This window comes from Rhineura floridana, chromosome 17, assembly GCF_030035675.1.
Source record: "Rhineura floridana isolate rRhiFlo1 chromosome 17, rRhiFlo1.hap2, whole genome shotgun sequence".
NCBI classification, from domain to species: domain Eukaryota; kingdom Metazoa; phylum Chordata; class Lepidosauria; order Squamata; family Rhineuridae; genus Rhineura; species Rhineura floridana.
Window position 1 is genome coordinate 29,996,882 of NC_084496.1, and position 26,280 is coordinate 30,023,161.

Sequence of the window (26,280 nt, forward strand, 5' to 3'; positions counted from 1 at the left end):
AAGAGGAAGGCCATGTTGGTCTGAGCAAGTTGGAGAAACAGGTGGAATAAGCATGGAGCAATAGCAACTTTTTAGAAGACCTTTTTCTGTTGTGGCACCCAGAAATTGGAGCACAATGGCCCTGCAGATACGGAGTTCCATGCCTCTGCAAGTTCAGTCGCCTCCTACTTTACTGGTGATCTTCTGGCACCTCCTGAATCTGTTCCTTTTCTCACAAACTTTATGTTTACCTGTTATGCAAGATTCTCACTGGTTTAATTTTGGATCTGTTCTGTATTTGTTTTAATGTGTATTGTTTTAATTGCTGCTTTCCATTTCCTTTTAACTGGTTTGTTTGTACTTCTTGATTCACTGTATTGATTTATTATTGGGTTGTCATTTAAACCAGCTTCAGAGTTTCCATTTTGCAGGTGGCAGAAAGGCAGAGTATAAGTCAACCTTAATACATCAAATGTATTATCCAAGTGGCCACTTTCCTAGACCAGAGCTGGGAGAACAGGGTTCAAAATTCCAGGCAGCTGTGAAGCTCAGGGCCTGTCCCTACCACTTCTCAGCCTAACCTACCTCACAGGGTTGTGAGGATTAAATGGGGGTAGAACCATGTACACTGCTGTACTGTGAGTTCCTTGGAAGAAAGGTATAAATATAATAAATATTATGAAGGAATTATCATTAACCCAGCAGTGCTAACTTCTGCAATGATGCTATAACCCGAACTCTGTTATTTTGTCCTTTCCCAGCAATGCCACTTCTTTCCATCCCAGCACTCCCAAACTAAGGCTGCAATCCCATGCACACTTACCTGGGAGTAAACCCCACTGAACTGAATAGCGTTTACTTCTTTGAGTAAGTGTATTACAGGATTGCACTTTCAAGTTCCTAGTCCTCTGTTCATTCTGAAACCCCACCCGCAGCTAGTTTTTAAGGCGGTGCCTCCACTCAGCCTACAACGTCCCTTTCTAACGACCGAGGCTCTTTCCACCCCCTTTTCTCCCCATCTCCAAAACAGCAACCGCCTCTCCGTGGAAGAGATGCCGCACCAGAACACCCTCCGCTTTGCGGAACCCTGGCGCTAAGGGAGTCGTTTTCCACACGGGCGGATGTTAAAATGGATCCATGCGCATGCCCGGAAGTGGCCGGCGGGGAGGAAGCGAGAATGGTCCGGAAGTAGATGGGGGAAGAGTGAAGTGAACGGACCTCGTGTTTAGGGCTGACTGTGTCCCTTCCCCCCCCCCGTAATCTCGGGCTTGGTGGGGAGAAACAGAAGGATGTACACGGCGGGCACCGAAAGCTTCCTGCGCCAGGCCAGGTAGGAGAGGCAGGCGGAGAAAGGAGGCTCCAGTCTCCCGTCTCCTCTCTTCCTGGCAGGCGCTGAGGGGACGGGAAAGGGGAAGCAGCTCTGGCACCTGGGGCAGCCTTCCCCAACCTGGGCTCCCCTCCAGAAGTCTTGGTCGCCAGCCCTCCCCCTCCCCCGTCAGCCCCAGGCCAGCAGGGTGGGAGTTGGGAGTCCAAGACCTCTGGAGGGCGGGGCTGATTTGATTTAAACCGAATTGAATCAAATCACTTTGATTTACAGAGTGGTTTAAATCGTGATTTAAGTCGCTTCTCTGAAGGACTCGTTTTAACGGTTTCAATCACTAGAAGATTCTATTTAATCATCGTTTTTTAGTAGAAGTAAATTATGGTTTAATGTAATCTTAATATGTATTCAGAGATGTAGGTTTCATTAGAAGGTAGGTTCATTCTAAGCAATGGTTCTGAATTGTTTTCAGATTAATTTTCATTTAAAAATGGGATTATAATTTGGTCATTTTAGTACTAAAGCAGAGTGAACCTGTGAAGTCATTCAGGAGATGAATTGGCTCCAACTGTTAAATTAATCATGATGTTTTTGTTATGATGTGCCAGAATCACCATCACCAAACAGGCTTTTAAATTGTACTAATAAATTTGTTTTTCTGGTTAGTTTTACAAATGTTTTTACAAAACATGCATATGGATTTTTGAGACTGGAGAGACCCTTCTTTGAATCCCACACTCATCCAGGAAGCTCACTAGGTGACACTTGAACCAGGCACTGTCTCTCTCAACCTCATCTACTGTACAGGGTTGTGAAGACAAAATGAGGAAGTGAGGGGGAGGGGATGCATGTACAGCACCTTGAGTTCTTTGGACAAAAAGTTGGATATCAATGTAATAAATCAATGCACACCAGCTGTCTTCCGTTTGATGGCATTTTGGCCCCACTGACTGATTCTTCTACCTTCCTCCAAGATCACTGGCTTCTAGCCATGATGGCTACATATTACCTCAAGGATCAGAGGTGCCATGCCTCTGAATACCAGTTTCTGGGGATCATGGGCGGATAGGGTTACTGTGCTAATGTCCTGCTTGTTGGCTTCCCAGAGGCATCAGGTTGGCCGCTGTCAGAACTGGACATTAGACTAGATGTGCTCTTGGTCTGATGCTGGGGTGGATGACTTGTGGCCCTCCAGATGCTTGGACCACAACTCCTATCATCCCATATTTTGGTTAGGATTGATGATAATGGACATCCAGAGAGCTGGAGGTTCCCACTCCCTGGCATACATGATGCTTTCCACCCATTTTATCCTCACAGCAACTTCAGAGATAATAATTGGCCCACACACAAGGGGGATTTTAGAGAAAACTAGTTTAGGGGAGTGACACTAATGACAAAGACCATTATTAGGGTAAAATGATTTTGTTGGAATACACCTTAGGATGGATCCAGACTTAGCCATGCCTAAAATAGACCCACTGATTAAGCCCCACTGATTTCAGTGGATCTTCTCTAAGTATGACTTCATCTGGATTCAACCCATTTGATGCACATGTAGCGTGACTAATTATTTTGGGGGAGTACTACTTTGAGCCATTATTCCCAGTGAACTTTATGGCCTGGTGGAGATTTGGACCTGGGTTTTCCCAGTTCTGATTTTCAACTCCGTAGTATGTGTGTGTGTGTATGTATATGTATGCCACATACAATTTTAATGCATCAAACAGTACTTGTACACAAGCTTACTCTGAATCCTGGGATGGTGTGCGTGTACCATATGTCTTTGCATATGATACAAGTATATATAAAAACATTTCAGCTTCTACCTTCATCAGCTGGTAACATACAGATGCTGCTACCAAGGTGACAGTAAAAGAGCTTTGAGGATGGAATGCTCAGAGGTCTTCATTTAATGATGAAATGATGAAGGCAGAAGTCAAAACATTTTGCTAGTAAAATAAAAACCTCTGTTTTGTTAATCACATGTATGTGCTTCTAGGTGATTAACGGAATCCTTATAGGGATCCAGAGCAAGCTTGGGTGAAGTTTTGTCTGTTGCTTTCAAAACTCTGTCTCTCTCTCTAATGCATATATGTTTTGCCAGCTGAGCATAATAAAAGTTTAAGTCACAATACTTTTGCCTTTAAGGTGCCACAAAAGTGTAATGTTTGTGGTAACAGCCTAACTTTTCTGGAATCGATGACTTACTGTTTCAGCAGATGTTGGAAACATTCCAGTTTTAAGATAACTTTCATTATCATATTTATCAACAGTTGGCTTCTGATTTGTTGTTGTTGTTTGTTGTTGTGCTGAGTTGCTGAAAAAACTGTGATAATTTCATGTAGCAAATTTTATGTTGAGTTAGTTTCACTTTGATCTTCCTCAAATAAGTTACTTTTTATCTTTTCACTGAGAAACTTGGAGAGTTCCCCCTTACCTTCACACCCGGGACCTAAGAGCATAAGACAAGCTGGATCAGGCCGCAACTCATCTAGTCCAGCATCCTGTTCCCATAGTGGCCAACCAGATGCCTCTAAAAAGCCTGCAAGGATCTCTCATATACATTGCCCCCACATTGGTAGATAATGGAATTATAAGAATATATGGGACTATCTTGTACTGTGTCAGACCATTGAGCCATCCAGCCCAGTGCTGCCCAGTGCTGCAGTTGCTGGCAGAGTCCTTCCCAGCCCTGCAATTTACGAACAACAGACTAGAATGACCAGGGATTGAACTTGGAGCCTTACATTTGCAGAGCATGTACTTTGCCAGAGAGCTACTGTTGTGCTTGGAAAAGCTCTGACTTGGGCTTTCGCAAATTTGGGATTTCTTCACCTCTGTATTCTTCTTTGCTATTAGGGAGATCCAGGATGAAGAACTGAGAAAATTCATTTCGCGAATCGCAGGCTTTCTTCAAAATCAAGATTTCGGAAATGAAACTGTTGATAGCTTGCAAAGACTCTTCCTGATCATCTCAGCCACGAAATATGGGCGGAAGTAAGTGAATGCAAATGTTCATTTCATTGGGTCCAAGCAGATGCCTATGGTATATTCATAGCTCAGTTCACGAAATGCCATCAGTGGTTCTATAGATCTGCAATGTGAGTGGCATTCTTTACTTAGGGAAGGCTTTCCAAATGTTGTTCAACTGCTGTGCTCCTCAGCCAGCGTGGCCAATGGTTAAGGGTGATGGGAGGTGTAGTCCAACAACATCTGGAGGGCCACAGGTTCCTCGTCTTTGTTTTAGAGTAGACTATAGATATTTCCCATAGGCATCTGGTTGGGCACTGTGAGAACAGGATGCTGGACTAGATGGGGCCCCTTTGGCCTGATCCAGCCTCAGGGCTCTTCTTCTGTTCTTGTATTAAGATTTTTTAAAAAAAATTCAAGCAGAAGACTCTTCTCTTAAATCATATGCCTAACATATGTTAATATGTATGTTTCTGCACTTTCAACATATAAAAAAATACATAGGATGCAATAAAATTTGGCTTTTAAAGGGTCTGTCATTTTTTCCCTGTGTATGCCCATGTATTCCTAGAATTGGGAGCAGGCTGCGTTTCTCATAAAAAGGAAGGTATGGAGTTTGTCTTTCTGAGGACTGGCAGTGCAACCCTGTATGAGTCTACAGACCCATAGGGCTCAGTGGGTTTTACTCCCAGGTCAGGGGATACAGGACTGCAGCCTGGGCAACTGGAAGGCATTTCTGGTATCTATTTTTAATCAAGGTTATGGAGGCTGAAATTTTGTTTATTTCTTCAGTGGTTGAGGGCTCCCATACCTGTCAGTATTTCTCAAATCTAAAACCAAAGTTGTACTCAGCCTTTTTCAGGAAGCTTACTTATTTCTGTGCACAGCTCTTCAGGTATTCTGCAGTTAGTGGGTTTTATCCAATGGTGCCTTTGTCTTAGCTGAAGGATAGAAAACATATTAAATATTTCAGTTCAACTGTATTTGGCTCTCAGGAAAACTTTCCAGATACCTATTTAGAGCATAATATTAAAATGACATATTTTTTGTTTACTAAATCAGATAACCATCCATTTAAGGCAGTGGAAAAATATACTGGAAAACTGTTGGGACTGACACTTTTGTTGGGATATAACTGGGCTTCCCAAACTGGTCTGTGAGCCACCAGTGGCCCATGAACTTCATTCAGGTGGTCCACGGTTTGTCTGTGGATCTGTGGTTGAAGATAGGAGCTAGCATATTCATTGCATTAAATATCCATAGTGATTTTTATTGTATTCTTCTTGATTATTTTATTTCTTATATAGCATTACAATATAATACAATATGTTTAAGAAATAAAAGAATCAAGAATACAATTAAAAATCACACAGTATCTAGCACAGCGCATTACAGTTGCTACAAGGAGGAGGAAATGGTCTGCCAAGACCCTCAGCAGTTTTCAAGTAGTCCATGGGGGGAAAGGTTTGAGAGCCACGGGGGTATAAGATCCAAAAATGCCTCTTGCTGAGGAGTGTCCATGGGAGAGCATCACGTAATAACGTAACAGTTTTCACATTTTTCTATATGTTGAAAGTTAATAAAAATAATATACAAAAAAAACTGTAGTCACATAATAGTGATGATTATTTATTTATCCCACTCTTCTACTACAAGTACCCAGAGTGGTGTGTACAACATAACAAAACATAAAATGTAATTAATAATAATGCAAGTTCAACAAACAATTTCCAAAAGCAATCACAAAATATGACTAGTACTTCCAATACATCTTCGTTCAGACATCTCAGGCAACTACAGTTAATCGTTTGCTATGTGCAAGCCAATTGTACCTTCCTCACTTCTCTCCACTAGTGCTGGGGAGAAACAAACCATGATCCCTAGCTTAGCAGTATGCTCGAACCAGGGATTATGGTTTGTTGGGAGCAAAACAAACTACAATCTTTCATTTGAACTCAGCGCTAAGGTGATGTCCACACATGCTTCCATTAAATTAGATGTTACACTGAAATAAAAGTGTCTTCCCTTTCAGGTGACAAATGCACAGGCAAGGAGCCTTGTCCATTTCAGTTGGAAGGACGTTCCAGAATTGAGGCATCGCCACAGAAAAGGCCATCTGTCTCTCATACTCTCTTGCCAAGTTGGCACTGAGAGCAAGGCCTCTGATTGATCTTAATTCCCAGACAGGCCTATATTGGTGTTAAATCAGTTGAATATAAATAGAAATGTTAAAGCATCTCACATGCAGTGATATACTATAACTACTCAGATATAAGACACATTGCATTTAGTTGGACTTACTCCCAAGCAAGTGCATATGGGATCATCGCAGCTTTAGCTTTCTTTTGTTTTGTGTTGGCTGCTTACCATGATGATGTTTTTTTTTGTAGGGTGGATGGCAAATTTGTGGAACTTCTGCAAACTGTGTTGTATCTGCCAAAGTCTCCTGAGCAAGTGCAGTTTCTTTGCGCTGCCATCCTGAGAGAGATGTCTCCTTGCAATGATTTATCTATGTCTTGGGATAAGATCCAGGACACCAAGCTCCTGAGTCTAGCATTCTCCATCATGCTAGCCCAAGTAAGTGAGCCATGATTTTGGAAAGCACAGAGTTTGGTTCTTTGTTTTCGTTTCACTTTGATTGTGGCCCGCTTCACATCTAGATTTTTGATATGGTAAAGTCACTGTGAAGGGCCTTTTCTTCTTGGCATTTTTTAAAAAATCTCCCCCATGTGGTGAGATCTGGTATTTGCCAAATTCTGGACCTCCTAAGCTTTTTAAGGTGTTCACTGGGCTCCTAAATACAAGGCCAGAGGACAGATGCCTTTCTGGTAAACTTCAAATAGTTTAACCCCTGTGGCTCTTGTGCCTTCAGATGTTTGCTTTATCCAAAGGGCAATAAAAAGGCAGAGGCAGAGGCTGTGGGACACCATGTGGTGAAAATCCTTGAAGGCAGGCTTCCTGAAGGTCAGAATGCTCTGCACCTTCTCCCTCTCCTGTCAAAGGTCATCAGCTTTGCACCAATGAGCCTTAGTGAAGGTAAGTACAAGAATCCTAGAACTCCATCAAGCAGGGATGGGCAGACGTCAGGCTTGTGGGACCTACTTTGTTTTCTTACCACAACCCTAAAATCTACTAAAACAGAGCCAGGTGCAAAAGACACTCACTCAGAATGAAAGGATGTCTCTGAGCCCAAGAATTTGTTTTCTGTACCAGAGCTGAACTGAGCTGAAAGTCCTTTCACACACTTCAGTCCTAGTTAGCTTTCTTCATTTAAACAGCTTCATTTGGGTAAGAAAATCCATCTTGTTGTTGCTGTTGCTAGACAATTGGGAGTCAGAGACCCATGCCAATCTACTGCAAATCACCAGTAGATCCCAATCTACGAGGAAGCAGTTAGGAGGCCAGTTAGATCAGCCTTCCCCAGCATCGTGCACTCCATACGTTTTGGCCGTGCTGGCTGGGGATTGTGGGAGTTGTAATCCAAACATCTGGAGGGCACCAGACCGCATAAAGCTGGGGGGGGGGACCTAAACACTGCCAATATATAAAACAGGTAGCTGCTCTGTTCAGTTTGTCGCTGTTAAGAGTCACCCAATATGTTTACGTCAGGTTTTGTTACAGCAACAAGCTTTTAGAGGTACAGGGTGAACGGTTTTGGAGGAGCAGTTCTGCACCTTGGAAGGACCTGTGGAGAGAAAGAGGGAGGGAGTGGCAGCATGCACAGAAGTGTTGTGCAAATCTCAGTTGCAAGTGTGGTGCATTTTTTTCTCAGAAATAAATCAGAGTAAGCGTTAAAAGGCTTGTGCCCTTGGAAAGGGCTTAAACTCTACGGCTAGCTCTGCTTGTTTGTTTATTCCCCAGTTTTCACCCAGTATTGGCTCTTGAAGCATCTTACAGTTAAAATCCATTGCCAGATACACTTTTAAGTTAGATGAAATTAGCTCCTGTTGAAACAAACAAATGTATGCATTGTTTATTATTAAACAAATCGCTTAATCAAAAGAAAAGTATCTAAATAGTAGACAACATAAATTAGATAAAAAATATAAAATGGAGCATGTATATAAAAACCATTCAGACATCAAAACTCATAGCTGATCAAAGTGCAGGAACAGCTTGGGAGAAGAGGCATGTTTCCAGCAAGTGCCTGGAACTCAGTCCAGAGGGTGCCTGCTTGATGTTCAGAGGGAGGGACTTAAGACCTGACTAATGGCACCTAAATTCAACCAACTTGGACTGGATCCAACCCAATGTAATTAGGAAATGCTGGGGGTTCTTGCAGAGGGATAGTCTCTTCTGGTCCCTGACAACAGTCCCAGTCCCACCCTCTTATTTCCAGATATTTGGGGTAGAAGGCTCTGATGTTAAAGATGTATATCCACAGGAACTGCCCTTCCGTTGATCTGCAGAGTTTTCTGGCTCCCGGCCCAAGGACCAGATTCTCCCTTTGGCAGAGCAGGGGGAGACGAAGCTGCAGGGGGAGCCAACACTGGCTGATGGTGGGGTTCCTAAGCCTCCCCACGGTTGTCATCATTGTGTCTTTGTGACGGGCTGTGTTGCTTTGGCTCCATAGATCAGATCAATCTGCTCAGCAAAAGGATGGTGGATTGGCTGAGGTATGCCAGTGTTCAGCAAGGAGTTCCCCACTCTTCAGGAGGCTTCTTCAACCCCAGAGCAAGACAGGTGTGGAACTGTAGTCGTAGGGGGCTCAGGCCCAGGCTGGGGCTTTTTTTGAGAGGGTATATAGAAGAGTCACCCTCTGGGTCTAGTGCATGGGGCATATGTGGGAAGGCTGAGGTTTGGCTGGGCATGAGGGACTGTGCCAGAAACGCAGAAGGTTAACTCCAGGTGGGTTTGGTGCAGAACGTCTCTCTCGTTTGGTGGCAAACGTGTCCTTTTCCCTCTTCTCAGAAATTGTAATGTTTTGTTTTGGCCCTTCCCTCGTGTTCTGAAAGGGAGAACGACTCAGCAACCAGAGCTATCGATGTGGTCCATTTTGATGCAGATATTTCCCCTGCCTGCATAAATTCAGCACAGAGAATGAAGGGGGGGCATTCTTTACAACCTTTGTCCCCTCTCCCTGGCCTGGCTGTGATCTCCCCTTCCACTGTGCATTTGCCAAAGGCCAAGGCCAAGCACTTGCTTCGGCAGCTGTGTAAGGGTTAAACTTGGCAGTGAGAGTTCAGGGAGCCTCATCAGCTGTTCTCCGCTTCAGCCTGGGTTTTTGCTTGGCCTCTGCGACCTGCTCCAAGCCTTTAGAACTGCAGGTTGGGAAGGGAGGCTTTGCAACCATTTGAGACATTTTAAAAATGACAACTTAAGTAAAGTAGCCTAATAAAAGATGGTGTGTGTGTAGCATAAGTTAGATAGCACATATGTGTTCGATATATCTAAAATCATAAGACATCGGTATATTTTTATATAGCCTCAAGCTGCCTGCTGTCATTAGGCTATTGTGGGTATCGCTTAGCAGAAAACTGCTGTTTAAACCTGGTCTTAGGCGTCCTACTTCTCTGCTTTCTGCGTTGTGGCTTAAAAAGTCCTGCAACTCACCCTGCCTCTTTCTTTCTCTTTCCCCCCAGCCTGGTCCCATCATGGAGGTGGATGGCACGGCCACCACAGATTTTTTTACCGTGCTTTCCCTCGGCCAGTGTTACACAGAGGACCAATGGCTCAACATGCAGGCCTTCTCCATGCTGCGAAAGTGGCTGCTGTGCTATGGAAGTGATGGAGCAACTGGACCAAATTCAGGTAAGGGTCTGGAGAATTAAAAGTGGAGAGAGAGCATGACTTTTCCTTTGCTGTGGCTGATTTGACCCGTGAGTCTCGTGACCCTTGTTTCAATATAGGGCCTTATAAAACGTTATACTGTAATCTGGTTATTCCCAAAACAGTCACCTGAGGAAACTGCAAGTGAAGGGAGTTAAGTAGCAATTTACTCCCATGAAACTCCAGAGGAGGTTACTTCTTGGCAGGATATTGCTCTGGCCTTGGTGGCCTCTTCCAGGCAGGCTGTGCTGGAGGTGGATGCACCCTGCCATATCTTTCTTTTGAGTGTGGCTGGATCATTCAATCACTTCCTGTGCAGAGAAGCAATAGAGTTACCTGCCCTTGCAGGAGGTTGCCTGTTGCAACTCTGCACAAGTCTCTGCTCCTTCCAGTTGGCTTCTCACAGGGGCGGCTAAGCTACGCCTTGTGTCTGCACTGGGTGGGATTGGATCATTAAATTGCAGCTCTGCCGTTGGAGGAGCCACACCAAGAATAGTGACTCATGCAGAAACATTGGGGTGGGTGCAAAGGATTGGCTTTTCTGAGGCTGGGTAGTTTTTACCATCCAAGGGTCTTAAAAGTAACCTTTCTTGGGTGAAAGAATGAACTCTGCTTTCAGTTTTAATTCAGATAGAATGTGTGTTGCTAATCTATCACTTACGTGACTTGTTGCCCCATCTTGTCCCTTTCCTTGCAGATGATAAATCAGAGGTGGATGGCTCTGTCATGTCCATGGTCTCTGTCACCTCCACCTCCAGCCGCCTGCTTCCTCCAAAAGAGCGCTTGCGGGAAAAGGCCTTTGAGTACTGCCAGCGACTTATAGAGCAAAGTAACCGCCGTGAGTCCCTTTTCCATTAAAACAGTCAAAAGTGTGTGTGGCCTATAAATAGCCAGAGGGGTAGCCTTGTTAGTCTCTTGCAGAAAAAAGAATCGGAGAGCCTTCTGGCACCTTAAAGACTTAAGAAATCCATCATGGCAGAAGCTTTCATGGACTCCACCCATGAGGAAGTGCATCTCAGGTGCCTGGCAAAGTCGGCTTCTGCCATAATACGAAATGTGTCCGCCTTTACGGTGCCACAGGGCATTTTTCCTCTTTATGACGAGGTGGTGCTGCTGTCCGCTTGCCGCATTGGTGGCTGCTCCTCCCCCTTCTGTGAGGGGAGGGAAGTTCCAGCCCATGCTGGAGAGGCGGCGGCAGCCGGAGGAGGCAGTCACGGCGGCAGCCTCTCCTTCTCCTCACCACCTGCAGCTTGTCGTGCCGCTGAGTCTGGTTTTCTTCTGCCTGCCAGGAGCTGTGAAGAAAGCTGATGGGGAGCTGCAGAAAGCCGTAAGTAGTCCCCGGGAGGGAGGGGCATTTTGGGGAGCCATCCTGGAGTTGTGGATGCAGAGGCCGTTCTCTTTACCCCCCGCAGTGCCTGATCGAAGCCATCACCGTCATGGATATCATTTGTAGGCAGGACTCCTCCTACGTCTACCGCTCCCTCTCCTGCCTAAAGAACGTGCACAGCCGGATCAGCGGAGATCTTTCCTATGCAAGGGTGCTGCTGCCTATTGCCCAGTTCTTCTTGAATCACAGTGAGTCAGGACGGGGGGCTGTAACGAAGCTGTGCCCACAACTGCCCTGTGAGGTAGGCCAGTTGTGCATGCGTCTGCATTGTTCGTAGCCACCTTCTGCCATCTCCCTTTCCCTCTAACTCTGGCCAGGGAGGAAGTCCAGAGATACAAGCCCAAGACCTGGCTGGGGAGAGGCGGCAACCTCCTAGAAGCTTCCTGGCCCTGGGGTCAAGGGACAACTTCCTTGCCTTTGTATGTCGCTCTAGGCAAAAGCAGGAAGCCTACCAGGCGGGGAGATGGCTTCCCTTGGGTTTGTCACAGACATCAGGCCTAAATTAAGAAAGAGGTTTCATTAGAAAATAGCAACAAGGGACAAAGGGGAAGCAGACAGATGCTTTGAGAAAATAAACGTTACGAGGCTTGCTAACCTATGCTGAGGCCCTTAGAAGAGAGTCCAAATCCTTGCACATGCAGGGGTCACTCAGGTAGATTAAGCATACAGCGAGCTTGGATGGTCAAAAGTGGTGGCCATAGAATAAAGGAACTGCATTCCATATTTATTAATGCTTTAGCCTGGGTGGCCGTGAGTGACAAGCTGCCAGGTTCTGCCAATCAGCTCTCACATAGCCAGGAAGGTGCCCTTAACACCTTCTGGAGCTGGAGACGAGGCTGGGAGGGTGTTGATTAAAAAGGAGATTGCTCCGTCTATCTCTGGTAGACTTGACATGTCAAAGGAGTTTTCACATTGTGGACTTGAAAGGGATGGGAGTTAATGTGCCTCCAGGCTAGGTGTGTTGGCTAGGGATGTTGTAGTTTTCCAAGAGATGTATACCTTAGAAGGGCAGGTCTATGCCACCCTGAGTTTCCAGTTCCCCAGGGCTGAATACAGGAGGATGAGGCACACTAACGGGTGGGGTAAAGTTGTGTGTGCATTTGTGCTGTATCTTTGACACCCAGGTGAAACAGCAGCTGTGGACTCCGAAGCTGTTTACAAGCACCTGTTCACCAAAGTCCCGGCTCAGCTCTTCCACAGTCCGATGCTAGCCTTTGAGTTTCTTCAGTTCTGCAGGCACAACATTCGGTTCTTTACCGAGAACCTCAGCATCTTCCAACAGAACATCCCAAACCTCTTCAAGGTACCATGTAGCAAGACTCTCACCAGGCCTTGTTGGGAGTCCCCAGCCCACCCTCAGTGGCAAAGGTCAGAACCTGTTGGAGGATATGCAAGTGGCTCCAGCTTGTTCACAAGATGGCCGCCTGGTGGCTCGTTCTTAGGGCCCTGTTAGGAATGATGAAATCTGGGGGAAGGGTTGCTGAAGCCTGTGTGATTATCTATAACTATCAGGGAAGAGCCATAGATTGGATAGTTCAGTCTGCAACATCTCTAGGTAGGGCTGGGAGAGACCCTTGTCTGGGACCCCCGATAGTGCTCTTCAAGTGCTCGAAAGGTTGCCATACAGAGGAGGGCCAGGATCTCTTCTCGATCATCCCAGAGTGCAGGACATGGAATAATGGGCTTAAGCTGCAGGAAGCCAGATTTCTGTCGAATTTCCTAACTGTTAGAGCAGTTAGACAATGGAACCAATGACCTATGGAGGTGGTGGACTCTCTGACACTGAAGGCATGTGAGAATCCGTTGGACAGCCACCTGTCAGGGATGCTTGAAGGTGGATTCCTGCATTGAGTAGGGGGTAGGACTCATTGGCCTTCTAGGCCCTTTCCAGCTCCATTATTCTATGATACAGTGACCCTGGAGAGATGCTTCCAGTTAGAGTGAGCAGGGCTGGGCTAGATAGACCAAGACACAGTATAAGGAAGCATCATTCAGTCATAGGGGAGGCACTCTCCCCTCCCACCCCCCACATTAGCACTGCTTTCTGCCTACAATGGGACGTGAAGGGAGAGGAATCTCAGTTGTTGCTGTTTCTCGTGCCTCCCCTTGTAGTTTCTGGCATGGAACAGCCCGGCCCTTGTCACTGAGTATATGGACCTTTTGCCAGCTCTGCTTCGGACCGACACGGCCATGGAGATCTTCCACTTGCTGCTTGACTTGCCTTGTTTAGCAGCGGCGCTGGATGTCCAGCTGAGGTGACTGTTCTCCTCCCCTTGGCTGAGTCCCTGATAGCTCAGAGCAGCAATGCCTTGTGCAGACTCCTTTCCCTGCACTACAGGCTGTGGTTCAAGAAATAGCGCTTGTTCTTGTCATCTAGACTAGGGGCTGGTGGACTTTGTGAGGGCAAAGGTTGGTGTTGGAAGCTCATGCGGCCATGCAAATAAGCTAGCAAAAAGCCCAATTTTCTGTGGCCTGTGTGGACTCATGGGCTTCTTAACTCTTAGTAGGCTAGTAAAAAAACCTTCTACCAAACTGGCTGCCACAGGAGGGGGGGGAGCAATCTGCATCCCTATGCTGGCTGCAGAGAAAGGACCTTTCCTTTCTCCATGGCTAGGATGGAAGCCAAGTAATCCCCTCCTGTTAATTTGGGGGTCCAGTCAAGGCTAGTGCAAACCACACCTAGGCCTGGTTCTAAGCAGACTACACAGATAGGACACAGAGTCGTCCACTGAGACCCATCGTGGCTGCTCTGCTGCGTGCTTGTAGTTTGTCAGAGTTGCTGGTTCTGGAGGCCTGGGAAGGTTTTCTGCATCAAATTCCTGGCCAGCACTTAAATGCAAGTCTGAGCTAATATGCCTTTATAGGCTTATAGGAATGGTTTTTTTTTTTTCTTCTCCTGGCCCAATTCCTCTGCGTTTTTAATGGATGGTGCAGAGTGTACTGAAGCGTGTGTGTGTGTGTGTGTCTTTAATCTGTCACTAGGTCTGTCCTGACTCCCATGTCGGAGAGACCTGCCTTGGACCCCGCTTTGAAGCCAGCCACGTACCTGGACGCTTTCCGCCATCCCGACTACAGGGGCCTCTTCCAGTATCTCCTTCAGGTCGAGTCAGCTCCTGGAGATCCTAGCCGGTAGGAGACTATCACTGAAATGAAGTCCTCTTCTTATTTTATTTGATGTTACTTGTATCTCGCCTGCTAACCAGAGTTTTCAAGGCATCTTACAGCAGAATAACAAGGTTACTATTGCTGAAGTCTTTCACAAGGAGTAACTGTGATTTAGACATTGACTGGATCTAAGTCAGCTCACTGTCAAGTTCTCTAGCAAGCGTAGGCAAAGCAGCCACTCACTTTTGAGAGTTTAAGGGTGAGCCATAAGCTATACAAACCAGATGTGAAGGTGGCAGAGCTGACATTCAGCTATGGAAATTTAACAGCTGAGCTTGTATTCTAACCTGAATGGTAGGCCCAACCCATTTGTGCAACACAAGCAACAGGTAAAGCCAGTACTTTGACAGAGCACATAGTTAAACTATGGAATTCACTTGCACAGGAGGCAGCAATGATTTTAAAGCCATCCAAATCCATGGATGATAAGGCTATCAGTGGCTACTAGCGATGATGACTATGCTCTGCCTCCCTCCACCGCTGGAGACAGTATACTGGGAATCACAAGAGAGAAGAGTGCTGTTGCTTGTGGGCCACTGTGAGAACTCATTGCTGGACTAGAAGGGCCTTTGGCCTGATTCAGCCAGGCTCCTCTTATGTTCTTATGAGACATGGATAACATAGGTCACTTGCTGCACAATGTAGCCCAGCTGGTCCCAGCTCGTCCTTCTTATGTTATTACAGTTCTTTTGGTCAACAGGTTGACTGGCCTCCGCCAGCTCCTGGCCTCCATGGCCAACTCCCCTCGTGTTGTTCAGTGTGCTGAGAGTGTCCCTGTCTTATTGCAGCTCTTCTTTGGAGTAGTAGCCGAGGTAAGGTTTGGTTCCTCCTGCACAGGTCTGCTTCAGTTACATTCCCGCAGACGTGCCTGTTACAGTGAATGTTTTAAATTAAGGCTATAAAAATATAGGGAGCCAGTGTGGTGTAGTGGTTAAGGTGCTGGACGTCGACCGGGGAGACCAGGGTTTGAATCCCCACATAGCCATGAAGCTCACTGGGTGACCTTGGGCCAGTAAATGCCTCTCAGCCTCATGAAAACCCTATTCATAGGGTCGTCATAAATCGGAATCAACTTGAAGGCAGTACATTTATATTTTTTTATAAAAATCTAGTTAGGCAACAGCATCCAATACTTAAGGTGCCTAAGGGTTTTTTTGTCGCTCTGGATTCAGCTCTTGTTTCAGACTCTAGTGTGTACACTAGGAAGGTGTTTGCTGTGCACAGCATGATGGCACTACTCCTTCTACAGCCCTGTGAACTACTTGGGTTTAGAGAGAGTGAGTGGTGCTGCTAATCCTGCATGTTTACCTGGGAATAAGCCCCCTGAACGTAATGGGACTTGCTTCTGAGTAAGCATGCATAGGATTAATGGGACTCGCTACACTGGATTGTTCTGTTACCAGCTTGCTTTGGGGCTATATCAGGATTTGAACTTGGAGTCTCCTTAGCCGAAGTCTGATACTCAAGCCACTAGGCCACACCACCTCTAAACATAAATGTGATTTTCTTGTTCACTTCTGTATTGTCGAGAACATCTACAGCTGGAGTTGCTAGGAGACGCCCTGTTCCCTTCACAGAGCTTTAGTCAGAGCAGCTGACTGTTCAACCCCTCTGGCCACTGGCGATCTGTCAGAGGAATAGGAGTCTCCTCTCAGCACCCTTTGCAAACTACACTTCCCAGTATTCTTTGGGGGAAGCCAGGACTGTCTAAAGTGGAATAAAGCCTGGCGTGGGTGTGGGCCTCTGATTAGGCAAGCCCAGCAGCTGCGAGTCTGGCTTTTAGAACACTGACAGTTGGTTCTTACTGAGCATGCCCGACGTTATCATTGAGTTCAATGCTAAATTTCTTAAATTAATTAAAAATCAGCTAGGCATTGTTTAAACTTTTAAATTGCAGAAGGTGAAGGTTAGAGTATGGGGCAATGTCAGTAATTGGATTACAGGTACTCTGTGAACATGGCTGATTTTTAATTAATTTCAACAAATTATGAGAATGACAGTAAAAAGTCCCAAAGGGGTCTGGTTTTTTTCTCTCTCTCTTTTTATACTTTGAACTCTTGATTCTCTTATATCTCTATGAAAATTTAGAGGGTTGTTAAGCAAGTGTTTCTAAGTTCAAGACTATAAGTTTTGTAAAGTTTTGTTTTGAAATGAGCTTATGGGAAGCATCAGAATCGTATTGGGGAACCAATGACAATAACATTGCGGAATGCAAAAAAATCCATGCTGCCTATAGTATACAACCACTCTCGTGGCTGTATAATATCACTTAACCATGATGTAATTGTTAGTGAAGAACTGGCCACCAACCAGGATGTGAAACTATAGTTTGAAGGGTGTTGGTAAAGCCTGGTTTGTATTATATCTGCACCAATCAAACCTCAGATAAAGCAGTTTCCCTGCTTATTTAGCCACTCTCCTTGCCAGATAACAAGCAGTTGTCTCTAGTGTTGCCTTGGACAAAGCCCTCCGGGTGCAGTGTTTACCATGGCACACTAAGCTAACTTCAGTGTACGTTTGGGATCTTAACCAGAGTCAAGGTCATAAACCAGGATTAGTGCTAACCCTAGTGCAGTGGTATGTTTTCATCAGGCCAAAATGGTGATGCGTGGTAGACTGGTCCAGTAGATTTTTATTTTAGTAGTCAACAGGATGAGTGCCAGAGGTGAAGCTTCAGAATTCCTCAGGCATCTCCAATCTGCCCTTGCTAAGTTAAGTCACTGGAACAGTCCATGCTCTTCCCTGCTTCTCCAGTTTGCAGACAGGGCTCTTGCAAGCAAGCTGGTCCTGGCAATCCTGGAGAGGAGCGACCATCTTTATGAAATCCCAGCTTTCAAGGCAGAGATGTACAGGTGAGTGTAAGCTCAACTCAGGCTGGGAAGGGCAAAACATGTCATCTCCAGACTGGGGAGTTTTCAGCCCTGATAGCGACGGAAGCTCCTGGATGAAATAGGTCCGTAGGTAATGCTGGAGAAACATTAGGGCTGCAACTTGATTTTTAAAAATTGATTCATCATACGAGTTTCAATCTGTCATCCACATTTGCATATTGGAAAAAATATTTCTGAAATAAGAAGCATGCTTTCTTCGTTTTTAGATCATGTGTACATATGTTGTAGCATGCAGTAGGAGCATCTTAAGAGGCATTCGCTCCTGGGTGTGACACAGAGAGAGAAAAGGGAGAATGCCTCTTATTTCATTTCATTTAAAATATTTCTTAGCTGCCTTTTGTGAAATGGTTCCAGGGTGGTGTGTACAAATGTGTGAATAAAATCAATGTATACAACATATAAATATAATTTAAAACTTGGCAAGTATGCATGACAAAATACAATGAAAGAAAACAGGCAAACAAAATCACCTCAAAATTACAGTCCAAAAAAATTTAATCTATAATCTAAAATGCCTGCAGGGCAAATAGGAAGATCTTCACCTGGTGCCAAAAAAACTTGCCTTTTAAGATGGTGCTTGCCCTCTGCAATTTTGATTATTTGGTTTGTATCCCGCCCTTCCTCCCAGCAGGAGCCCAGGGCTCCTTTTTGATACACTCTTACATTAAAAAATAACAATTTTTTAAAAAATCTGCTCTGCCCAATTAACCAAGCACACCTTTCTTCGTTGATCAAGGGTGTTTCAAATCAGTGAATGCAACAGATTGATCCTTTGGGCTTTGCAGTCTTAGCAATCAGTCAAAGCCATTCTCGTGCCCAGAAGCAGAAGGGTCTCCATTCTGAGAGTTGTGGCAAGGCCTCTGCTTCCATGAGGGCCTTGCACAGGCCACCCAAGGCGTCTCCTGCTGAAAACTTCTTCAGAAGTAGAAGCTGATCCAAATGCTGTATTGGGAGCCTTGTTCTGTGCTGGGGGCTGTGAACCTGGGTTCCATGGAGCCTTTGGTATCCTGGCTGTCCTTTTTACGTGGCAGGGTAATGAGCTGTCAGCTGCCGGTTCTATGCAAGCTGCACCCTTCACTGGTGGTGGAACTGTCCAAGCAACTTTTGGAGTTTTCGGGAACAGTCACCAACATTCAGAGCAAAGAGGACCTCTTCACCCACGTGGTAAGGAGAAATCCACCGGCTCTAGCAGATAGGACTTCCCTCGCCACCACCAGCACATTCTTATGTAGGATACAGATGGCATTTGTTAAGTCAGGGGTGGGGAACCTGTGACTCTTCAGATGTTGTCAAATTCCAGATCCCATCATCCGTGATCATCCCTGACCATGAGGCTCAGCATGGCTGGGGTTGATGGAAGTGTGAGTCAGCAATACCTGAAGGACTACAGGTTCCTCTTCCCTTGTTTTGTGCACATTTCTTGGTCAATATACACTAGGGTGTAGTTGTCCAGGGTCTCAGGGGGTCTTAGCCCTTACTTTTTTGGGAGCAGGGTCCCTATTTCTCCAGCATCCTGTGAATCAAGCAACATGAAAGGGGAGTGTGTTAGCCACTGAGAAGAATCTTCTAACATGCTTCCTTGTCCTTTCCTGCTGATTGGAACCAATCAGAGTGAAAGGAGGTGAGTCAGCCACTGAGAAGACTCTTTTTAGCAGCTAACACTCCCCTTTCATGCTGATTAGCTCTTAGGAACATCTGTTGTCATGGGAGAAGGCATTAACAAGGACCTCATTCTCTCAACCCAGCAGCACAAAAGGGGGGAGTGGCTGTGACTATCATGAAGGGACCCTGCACTTCTGAATTTGCGACTACACAACTGAATATACATCTCCAACAGTTCTTGGCAAATGTGCATGTATTGGTTGGATTTTGTACATTCTCTGGCCAGTATGCATAATCCCCAACAGACGTTGGGCAATGTGCATATCTCAATTTTGTAAGCTACTTCACTTGCAAAAAAGAGTGGAGCAAAAATAATCAGAATATAGTTGACCTTTTGGAGTTTCTGAACAATTTGAAAGTTTGCCTCTGCATTTAGTGGACTTGCTTATTATTATTTAAATTCTTTCTTTCTCCCAAGGACCTCAGGGTCCCAATCCTTTATTGTCCAAACAATTGTGTGATGTAAGTTAGGCTCAGAGAGAGAGTTGAATGGCCTAAAGTTGCCCAGTGAGTTTCCTAGCTGAGTGGGGATTTGAGCCAGGGTCTTCTGAATTGTAGTCCACTACTTTGACTACTACACCACCCTGGCACTCAACTTCATTGGCCAATTAAAATCTTTGGTTTGTGTAATTTATATATATCCTTTTGTTCAGTTCAGAAGGATCCCCAATGCAGTTTACATTTTTAGAGTACAGTGCAATAGTGGCGGAACCGCTTATGTCTCCCCTGGCACATGGCCTCAGAAGATCTGCCTGAGGCCCTGGAGAGTTGCAGCCAGCATCATCTCCCTTCCCCTAGGAAGACTACTCCTACTGTCCAGCGTCAGAGAAGGAGGCACCAGGTGCAACAGTTGGGCCTTCAGTTCGATTTTCAACCCTAATGGCATAAGCTTTGTTAACTGCTTCCTTATCAAGTTTCTAGCCCTTAGGGCTGTGAAGATATGCATGCAGATGTGTATCCCCCCTGAATGGCGGTGTCTTCCAACAGGTGTGGGCTATTGGCGAATATGCGTCTGTGTTGCATGACAAGAGGTGCACTGCTGAGCAGATCAACAAGTTTTTCGAAGTCCTGGAGGCCATGCTCTTTGAGATCACCCAGCTGCGGCCTTTAGCCACCATCCCAAAGTACTCACCCCGCATTATTGCTGTCCTCATGACCGCACTGACCAAGCTGGCATCGCGCAGCCAGGACTTGATCCCAAGGTTTGAAATGGGGACCTGAGGAGGGGCATGGCTGAATGTTCAGTCTAGCTTGCATATCCGCACCTACTCCTTGGTGAGAACTGGTGAGGATGTCGGTTGTTAAGGATGGGCCACAGCCCAGTGAGAAAGCATACAGGCCAGCCAGCATGATACAGAAGGTCACAGGTTCAAGCTCCTGGATCTTAGGGGACAGGAAAACAGAGCCTGGAAAAGTTACTTTTTTGAAGTACAACTCCTATCAGCCCCAGCCAGCTGGCCACTGGATTGGGCTGATGGGAGTTGTAGTTAAAAAAGTAACTTTTCCAAGCTCTGCAGGAAAGCTTGGTCATTTTACTAATCCAGGGACAGCTGTTTAGACTTGGCAGAAAATGGATCTGGTGGGAGTGTCAGGTTGGTTCCCCCGCTGCCCCCACACTAAGCTCCCTGCTGCCCTTCCCACCTCCCCTTTGGTAACCAGCAGTGGCCTGTGGTGTGAGGAAGCCAGGCCTGCGCAGCCCTGTGGCTGCCACTGGATCAGGGCCTAGTGGTAGATCTCTGTGTGGCTCGGAAGGATCTCTGCCTCCCTGCTGTTGAGCAATGGAAATAACTAACTGCCCCTCCCACTTTAAGTTGCTGGAAGCCTGGCGCTTCTTTTCCTGTGAAAGAACTTTTGCTCTTGTTTCTGTTACTGCTGAACAAATTCCTGGACAGAGGGGGGCTCAGAGGCACCACGGCCCTTCATCCTCAGGGTGTTTGCTTGCCTGCCTGAGCTGCTATTTTGCACCTGGCTCTGCCTGGTGGACCTCAAGGTTATAGTAGAATACAAAGTAGATCCTGCAAGCCTGAAGCCTCCCCACCACAGTGAGATATTGTTGGACTAGATGTGGCCAATGCCTTGCTGTAATATAAGCCACCCTCATATGATCTTTTGCCTGAATCCTTGCTCCCAACTCAATCCTGGTTCTTGAGGGCATAAGGAGAGCCTGGCTATTGGACCAGACAAGCAGGGCACGATCTCAAAACTATAGACCGGGTTGCAAATGCAATTCAGCTGGCTTTGAGGAGACTGGAATTTAACACAGAAAATGCAGTTACTTGTACCACCATTAAGAGCTATTATGTGTATTATTTAATTTTTGCAGATTGTATTTTATATTTTGTATTGTTTTATTGATGCATTTTTATATTTGTGTTTTTTTGTAAACCGCCTTGAGGGCCTTTGGCCAAAAGGCGGGGTATATAATAATAATAGTAGTAGTAGTAGTAATAATAATAATAGCACACACACCCCACGTTCCCCAGCAACTGGTATTCGGAGGCACAGCAGCTCTGATACCAACAACAAAAAATTCTATAAATACATTCAAAGCAGGAGACCATCTAGGGAGGCGATTGGACTCTTGGATGATAAGGGAGTCAAAGGTGTACTAAAGAACGATCAGGAGATTGCAGAGAAGCTAAATGAATTCTTTGCATCTGTCTTCACAGTGGAAGATATAGGGCAGATCCCTGAACCTGAACTAACATTTGCAGGAAGGGATTCTGAGGAACTGAGACAAATAGTGGTAACGAGAGAGGAAGTTCTAGGCTTAATGGACAATATAAAAACTGACAAATCACCGGGCCCGGATGGCATCCACCCGAGAGTTCTCAAAGAACTCAAATGTGAAATTGCTGATCTGCTAACTAAAATATGTAACTTGTCCCTCGGGTCCTCCTCCGTGCCTGAGGACTGGAAAGTGGCAAATGTAATGCCAATATTCAAAAAGGGATCCAGAGGGGATCCCAGAAATTACAGGCCAGTTAGCTTAACTTCTGTCCCTGGAAAACTGGTAGAAAGTATGATTAAAGCTAGATTAACTAAGCACATAGAAGAACAAGCCTTGCTGAAGCAGAGCCAGCATGGCTTCTGCAAGGGAAAGTCCTGTCTCAGTAACCGATTAGAATTCTTTGAGAGTGTCAACAAGCATATAGATAGAGGTGATCCAGTGGACATAGTGTACTTAGACTTTCAAAAAGCGTTTGACAAGGTACCTCACCAAAGACTTCTGAGGAAGCTTAGCAGTCATGGAATAAGAGGAGAGGTCCTCTTGTGGATAAGGAATTGGTTAAGAAGCAGAAAGCAGAGAGTAGGAATAAACGGACAGTTCTCCCAATGGAGGGCTGTAGAAAGTGGAGTCCCTCAAGGATCGGTATTGGGACCTGTACTTTTCAACTTGTTCATTAATGACCTAGAATTAGGAGTGAGCAGTGAAGTGGCCAAGTTTGCTGACGACACTAAATTGTTCAGGGTTGTTAAAACAAAAAGGGATTGCGAAGAGCTCCAAAAAGATCTCTCCAAACTGAGTGAATGGGCGGAAAAATGGCAAATGCAATTCAATATAAACAAGTGTAAAATTATGCATATTGGAGCAAAAAATCTGAATTTCACATATACGCTCATGGGGTCTGAACTGGCAGTGACCGACCAGGAGAGAGACCTCGGGGTTGTAGTGGACAGCACGATGAAAATGTCGACCCAGTGTGCGGCAGCTGTGAAAAAGGCAAATTCCATGCTAGCGATAATTAGGAAAGGTATTGAAAATAAAACAGCTGATATAATGCTGTTGTATAAATCTATGGTGCGGCCGCATTTGGAATACTGTGTACAGTTCTGGTCGCCTCATCTCAAAAAGGATATTCTAGAGTTGGAAAAGGTTCAGAAGAGGGCAACCAGAATGATCAAGGGGATGGAGCGACTCCCTTATGAGGAAAGGTTGCAGCATTTGGGGCTTTTTAGTTTAGAGAAAAGGCGGGTCAGAGGAGACATGATAGAAGTGTATAAAATTATGCATGGCATTGAGAAAGTGGATAGAGAAAAGTTCTTCTCCCTCTCTCATAATACTAGAACTCGTGGACATTCAAAGAAGCTGAATGTTGGAAGATTCAGGACAGACAAACGGAAGTACTTCTTTACTCAGCGCATAGTTAAACTATGGAATTTGCTCCCACAAGATGCAGTAATGGCCACCAGCTTGGATGGCTTTAAAAGAAGATTAGACAAATTCATGGAGGACAGGGCTATCAATGGCTACTAGCCGTGATGGCTGTGCTGTGCCACCCTAGTCAGAGGCAGCATGCTTCTGAAAACCAGTTGCCGGAAGCCTCAGGAGGGGAGAGTGTTCTTGCACTCGGGTCCTGCTTGCGGGCTTCCCCCTGGTTGGCCACTGTGAGAACAGGATGCTGGACTAGATGGGCCACTGGCCTGATCCAGCAGGCTCTTCTTATGTTCTTATGTTCTTATGATACTGCAGACAGTACACAGCCATCGTGACTGGGAGCCATCAATAGCCTTATCTAATTCCCTTTAAAAATGGGCAGCCACAAATTCCATAGTGTAACAATGTGCTGTGTGAATAATTATTTCCTTTTGTCTGCCCGGAAGCACCATGCTCAACTTCTCAAAGTCCCCTTTCTTGGCTCAAGCAAAGGCATGCAGCCAAGGCCTCCCTCCGTACGGAGCCCACAGCCCCACTCCAAAGGGGGGAAGCACCAGGCTTGGTGAGCCAGCTTGCCCAGAAGCCTTGAAGAGCTGGCATGTTCCCTCCATGCCTCTTGCAAGACCGCTCAGTGCCACTGTTCTGTATCTCCGCACAGGGTTTCCCTCTTCTTGTCCAAGATGAGGACATTTGTGCAGAACCCAGCGATTTCTTCCATCTACAGTGCTGAGGATGCCGACGCAATCCTGACGCGGGCCACAGAGCTGATGAATGTGCTGAAAATGCCCAGCGTGGCTCAGTTTGTGCTGACACCATCCTCCGAGGTCTCAAGCCCCCGGTTTCACCAGGACACAAACGTTTCCCTGCCACTTGCCATGAAGACAACCAGCCGGCTATTAGAACAAGGAACTAGCTTTGCTCCTGGCTAAGGCAAGGGCACCTGAGTCCTTTGGACAGAAATGCAGTGTTAAGGGCTATCCATTGTGGGGGGCTACTGGGAATTAGGCAGTATTTGGAAGAATGTGGGGCAGATTTCCCCGCCGATGGAAAGATTTGTGAACGAATGCAGAGGAGTGAAATCAACCAAGCTGAACAATTTCCCCTTCCTAAACTCGGTTGATTTGTGCTTGTCCCATCGTTTCAGGTAACTCCTCCCCCCTCCAACTGACTTCCTGGGTACTTGGGAGTGCCTGGCTGGCCAAATAGTTTGCAGACTTCCCATCCCTATAGATGGTTTCCTTGTTCAGTAAAAGCATTGCTGTTGGAGCTGGGCTCTCCTATAAATAAAACATTGATTTGGCACGGGAAGGTGACATGAATGTTCCTCCTTTATCTGTTGCTTCTCAGCTGTGTCTTTGGGATCTGAGCAGCCAGACTCTCTTGTAGGAGGCCAGCCTGTCCGGCTCCCGATAGCAAGGGGAGGCATTTCTACCCTCCAGTTAACCACACCGGGTAACTCTCAACCAGCCCCCCTCCCTGTTCCTTTTTCTGCTCTTCTTAGCTTGAGCTGATTGAGAAAAGCAGGAGTGTCAATCCAGCTAAAGTTACTTGTGACTAACAGAAACCTCTGCAAAGTTCTGTTCACCAACCAAAAAAGGCTGGGGAAAGAGTGAAATTGCTCTCCTCCCCAGGCTGTTCCCCCAGCCGCTGCCCAACGACAGAGCAAATGCAGAAGGTTCCTTTTGAAAGCAGGACAGCAAGAAGCCGCTGCCCAGGACCACAAGGAGCTGCTGCCAGTCAGAGCAGTTGGCGCTGAGCTAGATGGTCTGATCCTCTGACTTGGCCTAAAGCAGTTTCACATGGAGGCGTGTAGCTCAGTGGCAGGACACCTGCCTTGCGTGCAGAAGGTCGCTGGTTCAATCCCCAGCAGCATCCTCGGGTCAGGCTGGGAGAGGCTTCCGCTCTGAAGCCCCGGAGAACCGCTGCTGACAGACTCGTGGCTTGACTCGCTGTGAGGCAGATTCCTTGCTTCTTGTGGAGGGTGAGGGGAGCGAGGGGGAAACTGCCCGTTGATCAGTCCCCTGGCCCTTTAGTTGCCAAGTAAAACTGCAGCTTCTTTGTCTGTTCTGCCTCCCTCTGCACGGCTGGAATCCTCTCAGGCTGCCTATGTTCAGCAGTTGCATCATCTCTTCCGCTGGTTTTCAGCCGGGGGCTCCTCAGTGAGGCTGTAGCAATGGCCAAGCCTGCCCACTGTTGCGGATAGCTTCCGTGCATTCCCAGGGATGTTCTGGCTCACATCCTTAGTCTGGGAGAAGCAGCAGCGAGGGAGGCCCATGGGGCCTAACTGCCTTGCTTCACGTTGCAGGTGGGAGATCCAGTTCTTGGAATTTTTCCTCCCAATTCTTTCCCACAAGTTTTTTTTTTAGAACAAGTGTCACTCCATAGCGAGAACTTCTAGCCCAGGACTGGGAACTCTCTGGCCTTCTAGACATTGTCAGGGTACAACTCCAATCATCCCTGGCCATTGACCACACTGACTTCAACTCCTGTCAGTCCTAGCCAGCGTGGTCAGTGGCCAGGGATGAAGTCTGACAACATCTAGAGAGCCAGAGGGCCCATCGGGGGGGGTGCGCGCACAGCATCCCCATCTCTGATATAGCTGATAATTGTGTTTGTCTGAGGCTCTATTTTTTGGCTTTCAGGCAGGGATTGGGGAGCTATGACCCTCCAGATGTTGCTGGACGACAACTCCCATCATCCCTGACCATTGGCCAATGCTGACTGGGCCTGAGGGGACTTTGAGTCCAGCAACATCTGAAGGCCACCAGTTACCCAACCCTGTTGTAGCCCAACCGTCTCCCATGGTCTACGTGCGTATCTATGTGTTTAAAATACAAGAGAATCCATTCTACCACCGTGGGACTCTTCCACCACATTTTGCTAACCATGGTTTGCTTTCTGGCAACAACCCATGGTGTAAAGTCATATTTTTGTTGTTGGCATATGAGCCATGTTTAGTGCTGCGTTTGAATCT

At 46.3% G+C, this 26,280-nt stretch overlaps 1 protein-coding gene across 1 annotated transcript; it reads left to right on the forward strand.

The window, feature by feature from the left end:
* Positions 1-1,093: 1,093 nt before the first annotated feature.
* Positions 1,094-24,637, forward strand: AP5Z1 (adaptor related protein complex 5 subunit zeta 1). The gene is made up of 17 exons (XM_061599793.1): positions 1,094-1,309; positions 4,163-4,300; positions 6,664-6,850; positions 7,165-7,309; positions 8,847-8,956; positions 9,856-10,024; positions 10,740-10,880; positions 11,332-11,369; positions 11,455-11,617; positions 12,554-12,732; positions 13,542-13,684; positions 14,412-14,558; positions 15,295-15,406; positions 17,349-17,446; positions 18,517-18,649; positions 20,135-20,349; positions 23,965-24,637. Exons 1-17 carry the CDS (start codon positions 1,269-1,271, stop codon positions 24,233-24,235), a joined length of 2,430 nt encoding a protein of 809 aa, XP_061455777.1. The 5' UTR covers positions 1,094-1,268; the 3' UTR covers positions 24,236-24,637.
* Positions 24,638-26,280: the final 1,643 nt, after the last annotated feature.

Bases quoted from the DNA above. Each gene is read 5' to 3' on its own strand.
- AP5Z1 (XM_061599793.1), top strand. From the start codon at position 1,269: ATGTACACGGCGGGCACCGAAAGCTTCCTGCGCCAGGCCAG. The intron at 12,733-13,541 runs GTACCATGTAGC...CTCCCCTTGTAG, and splicing joins ACATCCCAAACCTCTTCAAG to TTTCTGGCATGGAACAGCCC. The intron at 13,685-14,411 runs GTGACTGTTCTC...ATCTGTCACTAG, and splicing joins GCGCTGGATGTCCAGCTGAG to GTCTGTCCTGACTCCCATGT.